General features: G+C 42.6%; 1 protein-coding gene across 4 annotated transcripts in view; it reads right to left on the bottom strand.

The window, feature by feature from the left end:
• The window catches only part of GRIN2B (glutamate ionotropic receptor NMDA type subunit 2B), a 223,975-nt gene that overhangs the window by 164,778 nt on the left and 45,975 nt on the right, over positions 1-13,222 (bottom strand). For all 4 annotated transcript variants that reach the window (XM_048300227.1, XM_048300225.1, XM_048300224.1 and 1 more), the window contains exon 3: positions 7,157-7,585. In XM_048300227.1, coding sequence (XP_048156184.1) covers positions 7,157-7,567 — 411 coding nt within the window. In that variant the 5' untranslated portion in view covers positions 7,568-7,585. The remainder of the gene's footprint in view (positions 1-7,156; positions 7,586-13,222) is intronic.

Raw genomic sequence — 13,222 nt, 5'->3', positions numbered from 1 at the left:
GGGTGGAAATCAACATTTTCCTCACAGACACTTCAACAGTTCTATTTCAGGTAGACAGTGGCAACATCGCATTTAAGCAAGAGTAATGACAAGGTTAATTCACCTTCTCTTTACCTCAGGTGGGTTGCAGAAGTTGCGTGCAGAGCTAGGGAAGGAAAGGTCTTCTGTCCCTCAAAAGAAAACATCACTATAACAACAGAAAAAAACTAACACTCTGTACTCCTGAAGGAAAAATCCTATGACCCGAAACAAAACAGCTTATAAATAGCTGCAGAAGGCTGATGCAAAGGAATCAGACTTCACTTTTGCTTTACATTTGTTGCCTGAGACAACTTCTGCTAAAGGAAGGCACCCACACCTCTGTGTGGCCATCCTCTCCCTCAGCACTGCTTCTGCCCAGAAGCGTCCCAGGGCACCTTAGCAGGGCATGAGTCTCACCAGGGTACCAGGTTTTCTCTTCCCAATTCTGTGACAGTCAAACTCAGGTAAACACCTTCAAGCATCAGGTGTCCAAGGCTCAGGGCAAATACAAAGTGCACCCAGTATAAATTATTAGGAGGGAAAAAGTGACAGGGATATTTCATGGAAATCTACACTTCCATACGAATTTTATTTTCTTTGTTTTTTTAAAGAAGCTTTCTTGTTGCTTTTAAGCGATAAACAAAAAAAAAAAAAGGAATCAACTCCACATTTTTTTCCTGTGACTCTTGAAAACAATACTCCAGAAAAAATACTTGAAATGGAGTTCCTCCCAAGAAAATTGGAGATGAAATAGAGGAAAGCTTTAAAAATTAAAAAAAAAAACAAAACAAAACACCCCAACACAATTTTAATGGATATTTAATAAAAGAAATTATACATTTTTTTGAAAAGTCATATTTTCATTGAAATAATACTAATGAGAGTACTTGAACTCTTGTTTAAAAAATGTGAGTTCACATTGAAGGATTTCATGGCCCTGGGGAGAGGTTAAAGCTCTAAAAGTTCATGTCGCGGTTTCCTAATATCTGAGGGTTCTTAAATGCTGTAATTTATTTGTAAAGTAAAAAAATAGTGCTAGGGAAATTCTCAGGTGTTAAACTTCACAAAAATATGCTGCCTATATTCCTTTTCTTTACATGAATAAAAGAAAATGTTATTTTGTATGGGTTAATTAGACACAGATGTAAACATAAATTACAGACCCACCTGGCTTCTTATTACATGTGTATACAAGGGAAAAACAACACTGGCATACAATACTGGCTTTTATTGCCTATGTCTCTGTGACTTACCTTTTATTCTCCTTCCCCAACCTTTGCAGCAGACTCGTAATTTGAGGACACATGATATTTGGTTCATTATTTGTGAGCTACAGGGAGCATTATTTTGGCAGCAGAAGGAAACAGAGTACCAAAAGCAAAAGAAGTATATTAATCACATCCGTAATAAAATTATTAAGAGCTTGAAGGGAAACTGCTGATTTCTTTTTTATTTTTTTAAATCAAACTCATCTTTGCTAATCATTAGATTAGTTTAAGAAACATTTAAACTATTACTATCATCAAATGCAGTTTCAGAGAAATGAAAACACTTTGTGAAATTACATGAACTGCATATAAATTTGGAGGGAAAAAAGGGATAGAAATCTTTCAATGTCTGCAGACCAAAATGTGCCTTTTTCCCCCTTCTAAGCAGCATCTTGTTTGGAATTTATTTTACTTCAATTCATATAATCCATTCAAAGGGAACTTTATCTTTTTTTCTTTCCCTTTTTTTTTTCCACTGAATTTCCTTCACACAAGGGCTTGAAAAATTTCAGATGTCATCCATAATGGAAATGAAACAAATTTGCACCCAAAAAATGAGGTTTTCATTCTCCATGCATCCCTGTTACTTAACCTTTGAAAACCTGAGTGTGAAAGTGCTTTCCTTTTAATTACAGATGTTCTGCTTTTAGCAGCACTGTCCCAGTGTCTTTGACTTTGTCCTGGTTTCAGTGCTTATCTAGGTGCTCAGCTTATCCAACTTGTTTTGGCTTCCCTGTACCTGCAGCATCACTTTGCTGCACTCTGGCCAACAGCTACTCTCCTTCCCTGGTGCTTTACCCTCACTGTCCAACTTCGGACTTGCTCCTCACCCAAAGACCAAAGAAATGACTGCTGCAGCAGCATGGCCCAAACATGGAGTGATCACAGCAACCTTTGGCATTGAAAGAGAGAGACAATGTGTCTTGGAAGTTTTACAGAAAACAAAAATAAAGGGATTTATGAAGTGGGGATAAAAAGGCAGAGGAAAATATTACGGCTTTAGAATAAACGGAAAAAAACAACAAGGCAGTGGAGAGAGTCAGAGAAAAGCCAGCTCCACGCTGTGTGAAAAAAAAGGAGGGAGAATCTGGCCTAGAACAGATCACAAATTTTAAATTTCAGGTTAGTTTTATACAGCTTTTATACAAATTGAATTACTGGCACGGCCCAGTGAAAGATCACTCTTCCCTACCGTTTCATTTCCATCAGCATACTGCATGTATCCCTGTGTGGGCAAGCCCTGGAGAAAATAGCAAGGGATGCAGAGACACAGAAGACTGATTTTCACCTGGGAAAACATAACCATCCTCTTCTTCCAATACTTTTTTCCTCTTCTGCCTGTGCACCATTGTGTTACTATAAAGCTGCCCAGGACAAGAAGCTTTGGCAAAATAACGTGACTGTGAAGAAGTAATGAGGAACAGTTCCAGCAAAAGTGATGGCCACCAGCTGTACTGTAAGAGAACCCAAGGCATTTTCTGCTCTTACCTTTTCTGCATTCATTATCACCAAGTTGATTTCTTCTGTTATTTTAAAACAAATAAATAGTCTGTCATTACACAATGGACCAGTCAGCCAAATGGTATGGTCATTTTTTAGGCAAGAAACTAAATCTCTTCCAACACAGTAAGTTTTGTAAATCAGAATAACAATTCACCCTTCTCTTGACATACCTCTGAATGTACATTTGTAAATGTTATTTCCTTTTTTTTTTTTTGTGACTGTTCCTTTACCTTCTACCTCTGAAGAACTGATTTTAGGTCTGGGAAGAATTCATTTTAGGTAATATTGAAAAGAAATGAAGAAAAGCCTAGTCCAGATTTCCAGTTGCAGGTCTGCAACCCAAGATACTGGTTTGTGTGGTTATCTGAACTGAAGCTTGGTTTGCAGTCTTGAAGGTTTACTTTCACCATCAGTCTCCTAACACAGGGCATCCTCATACAATTTAATTTCTGCTTTCAAAACAATTGGGGAGAAACAAGAAATTATTTTAAGTGCTGGAAGGCCAGCAGATATGCTCTCTGGTCAAAAGTGCATTGCAGTCCTCTAGACAATACAAACTAATGCTTAAAATCATGAAACACAAAGCCGTTCAAAGTCAGATCATTGCAGCAACATCAGGCAAACGGAAGAGACCAGCAAGCTTCCACATCAAAGTTTTTGGACCACAGAAACCTAACACTGTTGGTGGTGCACATTTCTCTCCTCTCCATCTCATCTATTTTGGATTAAACACAGAACACCAGTAATCAATGCTATTCCCTTTCTCATCACAGACCCTGGTGATATGATGCTATTGCCCTCGTCCTTTTCAAGGAATCAGCAGCAAAATAAGGTGCTTTCTGACAGGGCTGAAACAGTGTGAGCACTCTTCTACCCTGTCCCAGAGCTACGGCCTTGCTCATCTGAGCAGAACAAACATGGGGTCTGTCAGACCCCCTCAGCCATCACTCCCAGGCCACCCAGCCCCAACAAAAGGACTGCTGCATTTCACTCCATCTGGTGTCACTGCTGGCATGCTTATCAAACTCAAGGGACTGAACTGGCTATGACAGAACTCTCACTCGGCAAAGTGGCCTCTCCAGAGCTCAAGTCAGGCACATCACGTGTCTCTGCTTCACCGTTCTCCTGGAACTAAACCCAGACCACAGTGTGCACAGATCATCTGGTCACTTTCTTCTTATGCCAGATTAGGCAGAAATTAAATGTAACACTCTGTAACAGGTAAGCAGTGGAGTTAGAGACACAAGCACCAAGGAGTAAAAACAGCAAAAACATGTAAATTCTTGTATACTTATTTTTCAGAGGAAAAAGGCAAAACACAGGGAAAACAAAAATATGTAAACATTATTTACAAAATCTAATCAAATGCAATATTTAAGAATGTGAGTTTGAACAAAACAATCAGGAAAAAGAGATGTTCCACTTTCAGCAACATACCTCCACCTGTTATGTCAACCCTAGGGTGGGATTCATGGCATTTAACTGGAGGCATCATGAACAAGTTGAGGTACAGCCTTCTTCAGTAATCAGTGAGGAGACACAGGACTGTCCCATGAGCATTTCACTGCACCCTGAATTGAGTGGGGTGAAATGTCCTCAGGTGGTGCCTCCTTTACCACTGATGCCTAGATCTCCAGCTGGTGGGTAGAAAACTTCTAGATGAATATTAACTGAGATAAAGCCAGCTTATAGTGCATATTATACAATATTTCTGTCTTTATATACAGGACAAAAGAAAATTCAGGCTTGAAATCCTATTTTTTTTTTTCTTTTTGCCTGCCCTTTTGTGTCTCAATTTACCAGTTGCATAGTACATTACAAAGCCCTTTTTACACATGACCCACATTTCCTAACAGAACACTTATTAAACCCTCGCTGAAGGTGAAACAGAATTTCACATGCTACTTCAGGAAAGGTGGTTTGACTGGGGAGATTTTGTGCATTAAATTCCAGTGAAGAGGGACTTATCTGTCACACCAAGGCATTAGTGGTTTCTAGCATTCCTTAAGTTTGCATTGGCGCTACTGATCGCAAACACACGGGGAGCATAACGAAGCTGTAAGTGCAGATCTGAACCTGTGAAATGCTGAGCAAGTTCAATCACAGCTGACTGCTGTGGGCGTTGAGGGGACGCTGAAAGAAGCAAGCCATGCTTGCAGGATCAAACCTCAGCCACACAACTCATCTGCAAAGAATATGACTAAGAGTCACTAAAAGCAAAGCCTCTGTCAAGGCCTTCTGTGGGAAATAAATTGTTTAAGGACTTACCAGGCTGACTTCAGTATTTTTAGTAGAATTTCAGTGTATTTACTCTCTACCATATTTTAATTCAATTCATCAAATAAATATTATCCATTAAAGATTACACACCTGTGGATCAGAAGTTGTAAAGGTCAGCCTTTTCAAATTATGTTTCAAAGAAACCTTGGCCTTTCCTAAAACTGCAGATCTTTGTACATAACCTGCAAACCTCCTGTCTGCAAAACCAAAAAAAAAAAAAAAAAAAAAGGAGTTTGGTAAAACAGAAGTCTCCATTCATAAGGCTTTCACCTTTCAGCTCCCTGTGGGCTGCCTGCCTGCCAGAGCGCTCTTTAGAAGAAAGCCGGTGGGGTACACAGGGCAGTGGCAGGAGATGCTGCCTTCCCAAGGAGAGACTAGGGACAGGTAGAAAGAAAAACCTTTTCAAAGTTCAATAGGCCAAACTTCTCTTTGAATTACAGCAGCGTAAATCTGATCTAATCCTGCCAAAAGCAACGGGGTTATGCTGGATTTACACTGCGGGGAATCTGAAATCAGAATTTGGCCTGCCATGTTCAAAGTCACAAGGACCTTTTCCCAGTGTTCAGGAGGTCTTGTGTCAGTAACTCTTACACTTGTCAAAAGATGTAAAATGTCACCCCAAGTGTGAAATGCAGCACTTGAGCACTGCTTCTAACTCTCTTTTGCACAGACATAGATAAACATGCAACACAGCAGGCAGGAGATCATCAAGATGCTGCACTGCTGCCTGCCTGGCCTCCAAGGCAGAAAAGCTTCACTGTGAGTGGAATGGGTGACTTCAGCACATGCGCCACTGTTCAAGGAGTGAGAGAAAAAAGGCCCATGATTATTCAGTGACTATTTCAGTTTAAAGGCCAATACAAGAAAATAACTCTGCATACTAACTGTGTGTTATTTGGCAACTGAGCAGTTAGTCAAAGAATCAGAAAATAATTTGTTAGCACCTTCAATACCCTGCACTGGATTATTTACTTGCAAGGTAAATAAAACAGAATGTGCCTGGATTTCTCATCTCACTAGATCTCTTTCTGAGGAAAAGCTGCTATAGTGACCAGGTCAATTCTCACCCTTCATTCAGTTAGCCCTAATTCTGCCTAGTTAAATGTCTCAGATTCACTTCAGAGCCATCTGTAAAAGAAAAAGGCTGTCAGCTTGTGTCCCTGTTTACTTCTTTGGGATGCACAAAGAATGGTCAATGGTCTCAATAAAAGCCTTGGCCCAAGCCTGCAAGGCAAGGGACAGCCAGCTCTTCTCACGTGTTCCCACTGGCCAACAGTAGCCCCGAGGCCACTGTTAGCCACACGGTCTGGCCAAATGCACACTCAGGTGTGAATTGCTGCACATCCTGTTCCTGAAGGTGGAAAGATGCTACTCCCTCTCTGCATCTTGCCCTGTTCAAAAGCAGTAGCAGGATGGCTTGTTTGTGTAGTACTTCCTCAGAAGACTGGCTAGGGCCTGGGAAAACAATGAAATGTCTGTGATATGAAGGAATAAAGTAGTGCAGTGGAAAAAAGAAAGATTTAGCTTGACTGGTTCAGACTGGTTAGTCACTTTAGCTAACACCTATTTAACTTCAGGAGCTAATGAACACTTTATAGAGAGGATGGCTTTATTAAAGATTCAATTATATTCCAATTAAGATGTAAGAGCTGCATTAAGCATCCCTGAAAATACCACAATGTCCTCCAGCTACATGCAGGAAAAATCCCAGGCTATGATCCCTGGCTCTTCTAAGGTAAAATACAGGCAAAAATAAAACCTTAAAAAAAATTACAATTGTCAGGGGCTCTTTACCCTTCCTAAGGAAGAAGAAAAGGGCTGATTCTTTTGCAGGTTTCTTCTACCTGCTTCTTTTCCTCCTCAGTTTTTCTCTGTTGCAGGTAATTCCACATGATTAATAGGCTCTTCTCGGTAGTGCTACACACAGATAACTCTTTTAATCTGTCTTTGAATCTGAAGCTGTCTAATCCCCCAAGCCTTTGGCCCCATGAGACACCACCTGAGGGTCACAGAATAAGATACTTCTCTTTGTTTTAAGTTTGGAGCCACAGGTCTGCAATAGAAGGAAGCTCATTTAAATTTACCTTATCTGCCATGATCATAGAGGAGCCTCCATGGATGCCCAGGATGGGAGTGAGGGTCTGGGCAGAGATGAAGTCCAGGATCTGGGCAATGGCTTCCTGGTCTGTGTCATCAGCGAATACCACCCCTTGAATCTTCCGGTCTGACATGAGGTCACAGATGCGGGTGATGATGCTCTTGGGATCTGTTTCATTCATGGCCACCAGCTCCACCCGAGGCACCACTGAGAGGTGGTGGAAGTCATCTTTCTCGTGGGCATCTTTGATGGCCACTTCGTCTGAGGTCCCCACCAAGATGACTGCAATGCCAATGCTCGGGTGGCTTTTCTGGGCATGGGCCCCGCTCCCTGTTGTTGCGAGGACTGCCAGCACCAGCCAAAACCTTGGAGAGTAGCACTCCACCCTGGGCCTCATCTTCGGCTCTTACACTCCCTGAGCGAGGAAGAGAAAAAGGAAAGGGGGAAAGCAAAACAAAGTGATTAATTGACAAGTCAATCATGCACTCAGCCTTCAAGGAAGATGCATTGATCTTCCTCAGCCACTAGCTCTCCTCCCAACAATCCTTCTAGTCTGACGCCTAGCCCTTTGGCTACATTCAGGTGGTCTATTGTTGTTGGGGGGTCAGACCAGTCCAGCCCCTACTTCAGAGTCTGGAATCACTTTAGAGAACAGCTGTCAGCAGAAGATGGGATCGTGTCATTTCTCAGGTCCCATGTCACTCTGAGACCCAAGTCAAAAGTGATAGAGAATGGTTCTTTGACAGCTGATCCGCTGTCTTTGTGAAATTAATTGCGTATGTCAAGCCCATGTCCGAGTGCTTACCCTCAACACAAAGGAATGACTGGTGCTTGTGATCAGTTTGGACTTGTGCTGGAGGTATAGGCAGGGAGACTGAGGAGACCAGGCAGATAAGGACTCCCTTTTCCTTTCTCAGCACAGTCCCTCCAGAGCAAAGTGAGGACAAATGGGCAAGGTCATCGGATGTACACGTATGTGCATATCCATTGCACACAACCTTCGTACCATCACCAGGACACACACAGCTCCCGTTTGTAGCACAGCCATATGCTTCCCACTGATACCAGATTCTTTTTTTTCTTTTAAAAGCCAGGAATACAAAATTTCCCAGCAGTCATGGTCAAAACCGGATCAGGACCCTCCAAGTCCATCTGACAGCTATGTTTGCACGGAAGTAGAAATGCCAACAGAGCTTACAATGGTTCACCCTCAGCTACTACAGCCAGGCATGTTACATCAATCTTCTCCCTGAGCATGTCCACTATATTTTGTAATCACATCAGTAGAAATGGAAAAACCTGATGAGGTCATCTCTCTAGCCCGTGCCTGAGTGGGACATGTCCCTGCAGGACTGTTCCTCGCTCTTTCTTGAGTTGCGCTTTAATAATAGTTCACATTTCCACAGCACTTTTCATCTTCAAGGCACTCTACAAACACTAATGAACTAATTCTTACAGCACCTATGCAGTGTAAATATCAGAGACAAGAGAGCAGTGTTCCGCCCATCTGCCCACCACCCCTGTGGGAGGTAGCACTGCTCAGTGTGCCCACCCAGGGCCACACTGATGTCCCAAGGAGATTTCAGGCATTTCAAACTAAAGAAGACTTTCCCTCAACACAACAGGTTCTGCTCAGCTACTCGTGCCCATAATTATGTTCTTCAGCACAGGCACATTTGAAATAAATACACCAGCCCTGAGCTTCTTTGTGCTACACCTCTGGTCCTGGGTGTCCAAGAATGGGACCCTTCCATACTGTTCATTGCTACACACACCTCTATCAAATGAACAGAAAGTCACAGCAACAGGGACAATGCTGGCAAAACTTTGTGGAAGCAGGAAGTCCACAAAAGAACCCTTGCTGACACCAGCCACCCACAGGGAAAAGGCCCAAGAAGCCCCATCTTGCCCTGCCCAGGAGAACACACAGGCTCAACACCTGCTCCCTCATTGTCATTCTAAGCAGAGAGAATGTATCCTGCATTGATATTACCACATAAATAAGCAGATAATAAAATAGATAATAAATATGCACTGGAGAAACCAAATCCACTTAAGAAGCTGAAAGGACTGCGGGTGTGAAGCACCAATCGATTCTAAACTCTCTGAAGGATTCACTTTCTGAGAGATGCTCACAAGGAGAACCAAGAGACTTTAAGAGTTTGGCAAAATGAACAGTTAACTTCATTCCAGTATGACTGTTATCCTCCAATTACGAGTCCCTAAATTAGATTCCTTCACAGTGAAATGCAGTCCCCATTTCTGCAATGCTTTATTAACTTTAATGCACTCTATACACTCTCTGTCTCTCACTCTCTTGCTCACTCACTTAAATGCTATATTTGTTCTCTTAAAATATGTCTCCTGTGGTCCCTCTGTATCAACTCATACAGTATATTACACTTGGCTAGGCAATGGCTAGTTGTGATGCCCAGGGAGGAGAGTGTAGGTTTTCCCCAGCCCCTTTCCCACTAGGAATACTTTACAGGGCCTTTCAACCCAGGGCTTGGATAGCATTCATGCAGGAGCTATAAAGGTAGTCATGGAAGCTGTCAGCCTTCACACCCAAGCACATGCTTCTCCCAGTGGGAAAAATGGCCGACAAGAAACCCATTCCCTTCTCTTCATTTGCATCAAAGCCAGTAAATCTCTAGCATCTACATCCAAGCAGGAGAAGAGAGCCCAGATCCTGAAGAGCACATAGGTGCCATCTGTTGGGTGTCTGTGCCCCACTCGGGCAGATTTTTCCATTCAACACAAGATTGAGTTATCTGAACAGTGCCAGATCCTCAGGCTTTGGCCAGATATGCAGGGAGCAGCCAGGGCTAGGAAGTAGGTAATACAAAGAGGAGGTTGTCTGGGTCTCAGTAGCCAACCCGCAATCTCCAATTTGGATCCTCAGCCATAAGCCCTCTGTGGATCAGGCAGAGCAATGCATAGGTAACCTGTGTTGTACCAACCAAGACACCTCTCCATCTCTCGCTCATACATAACGTGTCTGTCATGCTTGCTATGTCTTTCAGGTGCTCCATGGGCAGTCTGTGTGCCAGACAGCAGTGTTCTTCTGAGGGAATAGCAGGTACCAGGTCCCCTCGTAGGATGGCAGCTGGGGATGTGATAAGGCAGGAGAACATCAACAAATCACACCCAACTCAGGGCTGAGTGTGGTTTTCACCATTCAGGTCCCACAAGGCAGCGTAGGGGTGAGCTGCTCAAAGACTGAAACAAGAGTGCTCATGGTGTTACAATCCCTTCCCTCCTTGGGGCTCACTCATGTTCACATCAGTAGCCACTCTTCACACACCCGCTCACATGCATGTGCTGGCTGTTAGAGAAAGGGACAGACATCCCAACACCAACCTCACCTCGTGTTCCTCCTCTGGTCTGGCTCACTGCAGGCCCCTTTTGAATGTGTGCTAGTAGAGACAAGGTGGGGTGAACCACCACAGACTTATTATCAGACTAAGGGGAGCCCAGAACTATTGTGAAAATGTGTTTCTGCATACAGAGCAAGAAGTTTTGTCCATAATTCCTACAGTGTTCAAGTGCAAACATTCGAGGTACTCAATCAAGAAAGCACTGGAGGCAGCACATGGACCTCCTTCTAAGTGTGTTCTTGTTTCCAGTGAAAAAGGGGAATGGAGAAATTCACACACAAAGAAATTCATAAGCACCTGACAAGGCTGCAGCTGTAAAACAGGGCATTTCCCCTTTGTTGTTTCAAGAAATTCTAATAATTTTACAATATAATTTCACCAGTCAAGAATGATTATAAAAACATGCAAGTATATTTTATTACCAAGTATTTTACATGAGCAGGATTTTCCCTTAGAGGTGGTGTGGGGCAAAACGGTGTTGGAAGTATTTTCTGTGATTTTGGCACTCCAAAACAATTTAGTAAATCCCAAACTGCAGACTGGTGTGTAAAATCCTTTACACAAAACTGCACACTATTATATTGTCTCTTACTCCCTAGAAAATAATATATGGGAGGGCCATTAGATGAAGTGGTTTTACAGACATATCTATATTTAGGTATAAACATGCCAGTAAAATCATTATACCTCTATAATCTTATTTTACTTACCAATAAAACATATCCACCACTGTAGAGGAATGCAGCATCTACTCACTGCAGAGCAATGTTACACAATCACTTTCAAAATGGGAAGTGAAAGCTAACTTCTCCAATTGAAAATGCATGAGGAATGTAGGTAGTCAGACAGTAATTATTCCAATTGGAATTTAGCCAGGACCAAAGGTTAGATTGCTTAAAAATATCATGAGAACCTTACTTGACACTGCACTTTTACGCGGATCAGACCTAAGATAAGTATTAATAGAAAATTATTAGGCTGCACAGGCAAAATACAGCTCAGCATTAAGAGATATTTCCGGATGATATTTCAAAATACAGAAAGTACACAAATAGGTCACTGTGCATTCAACCAGGCTAACTGTAAACAGACTACTACTCCGGCAGTGTACAGCAAAGCCAGGCAATCTTCAGGTCAGAGAAGGAAACTGAGGCAGAACAAAGGCTGGTCACAGGTTTTTGGGGGTAGTTCTGTTGTGTGCTGACACTGGTCCTGCTGCAGTCATGCCATCTAGGTACCCTTGCACAATACCCTCTTGGAAGGGTGTTTGCAGGCTTAAATCCAATCTCCAAGCTCAAGACAGCAAGAGGAAAGGAAGTCATGTAATACTGCAGTTCCAGACAAAAAGCTGTCTTGAAGGCAGCTTTCCTAATTAAGAGGAAGACAATGCTTGGGACAGGAGGCTGAACCATGCCCAAAACCACCAGCAAAGGGAACTTCACAGGAATATTGGCTCCATATGGGAGAATGAAAAGCCTAGCTCCAGCTTCCCCCTCCTATGCTTCATTGGAGAGCCACAAGGAAGTTCCTATCCCACTGTTTTTTGGGCTTTGCTTAGACTTCAGGCCACAGAATCTGAATTCAACAGCAAATTTTGTATCTGCACCAGCTGCAATTCTAATTCCCAGCCTTACTCTCATCACCAGCCCAATTCCAGGCCTCACCACTATCACCACCTCAGTCCCATTACTACCTAAAGACAGACGTCCTGCCAGACCCACTGTGAGACATCAGCACTACCCTTTGGTATTTGCTCACCTTTGACAGCATCTTAATTCACACTGCCTTCATTCCTCTAACAGCTTGAACAGTATCAGACAATGAATCCAAAAGCAATCCTTCTGTTTCAGGATCTAGTTGGAAGTAGGAAGAAGTCCATCTCACCTGGGAAATACTTTACAAACCTCGAAGGTGCTTTGGGCCTGGTATCCAACATACCACCAGAGAACAAGTGCACCAGAAGAAGCTGTAGGGAAGTCAGCATTGCACTAGATGGCTACTGGGCTGTCACACAAGGAAATACAAGTATGTCCAGATCAAAGAGGAACTCTATTTCTGTATTTACCAATGACAGATGACTGGTGACTTTTTGATCCCTTTGTCTACTACCTGCCTTATGGGCAAACTGGAGGAGCTAAGAAGACCCATGGAAAAAAAAAAAAAAGAGGGAGGACAGACTGGAACCTCATCAACTGCTATTCCTAAGAGCTGGGGTTTAAAGCTATAAATCACACCAAAATTTACACCTAAGCTTCTCCAACTCTCTGATTTTTGACGACCCAATTTCAGCTTAGGACTTGCTCCCAATCTCATGGTTACTCTGCAGTGTAGACATGCTGCATATTGTATACCTCTGAAGAAGCATTCCTCTTTTCCTAACACTGTTTTAACAATTGCCCTACCATACCTTCAGCCCAGGCTATTTGTACATTGACAACTCTTGTGCTGCTGTTTCCCGTATTACTGCTTACCACGTAGGTGACATAAGTGCCCATAAATCTTCTTCTGGCTCACAGCCCTATTGTTCCAGGAATTTTGTCAACAGACACAAAGAAAAGGAGGATGGATCTGGGGCACGATAGATGTGTCTTGAAAGTGCCTGCACACTTCAGGTGCTGATAAACAGAATGAATGATGCTGCAGGAAAATCTCCATACATTCAGAGCAGAAAGATG

Source organism: Corvus hawaiiensis, chromosome 4 (genome assembly GCF_020740725.1).
Source record: "Corvus hawaiiensis isolate bCorHaw1 chromosome 4, bCorHaw1.pri.cur, whole genome shotgun sequence".
NCBI classification, from domain to species: domain Eukaryota; kingdom Metazoa; phylum Chordata; class Aves; order Passeriformes; family Corvidae; genus Corvus; species Corvus hawaiiensis.
Note: the sequence above shows the minus strand (reverse complement) of the source record. Positions and strands in the feature narration are given on the sequence as shown.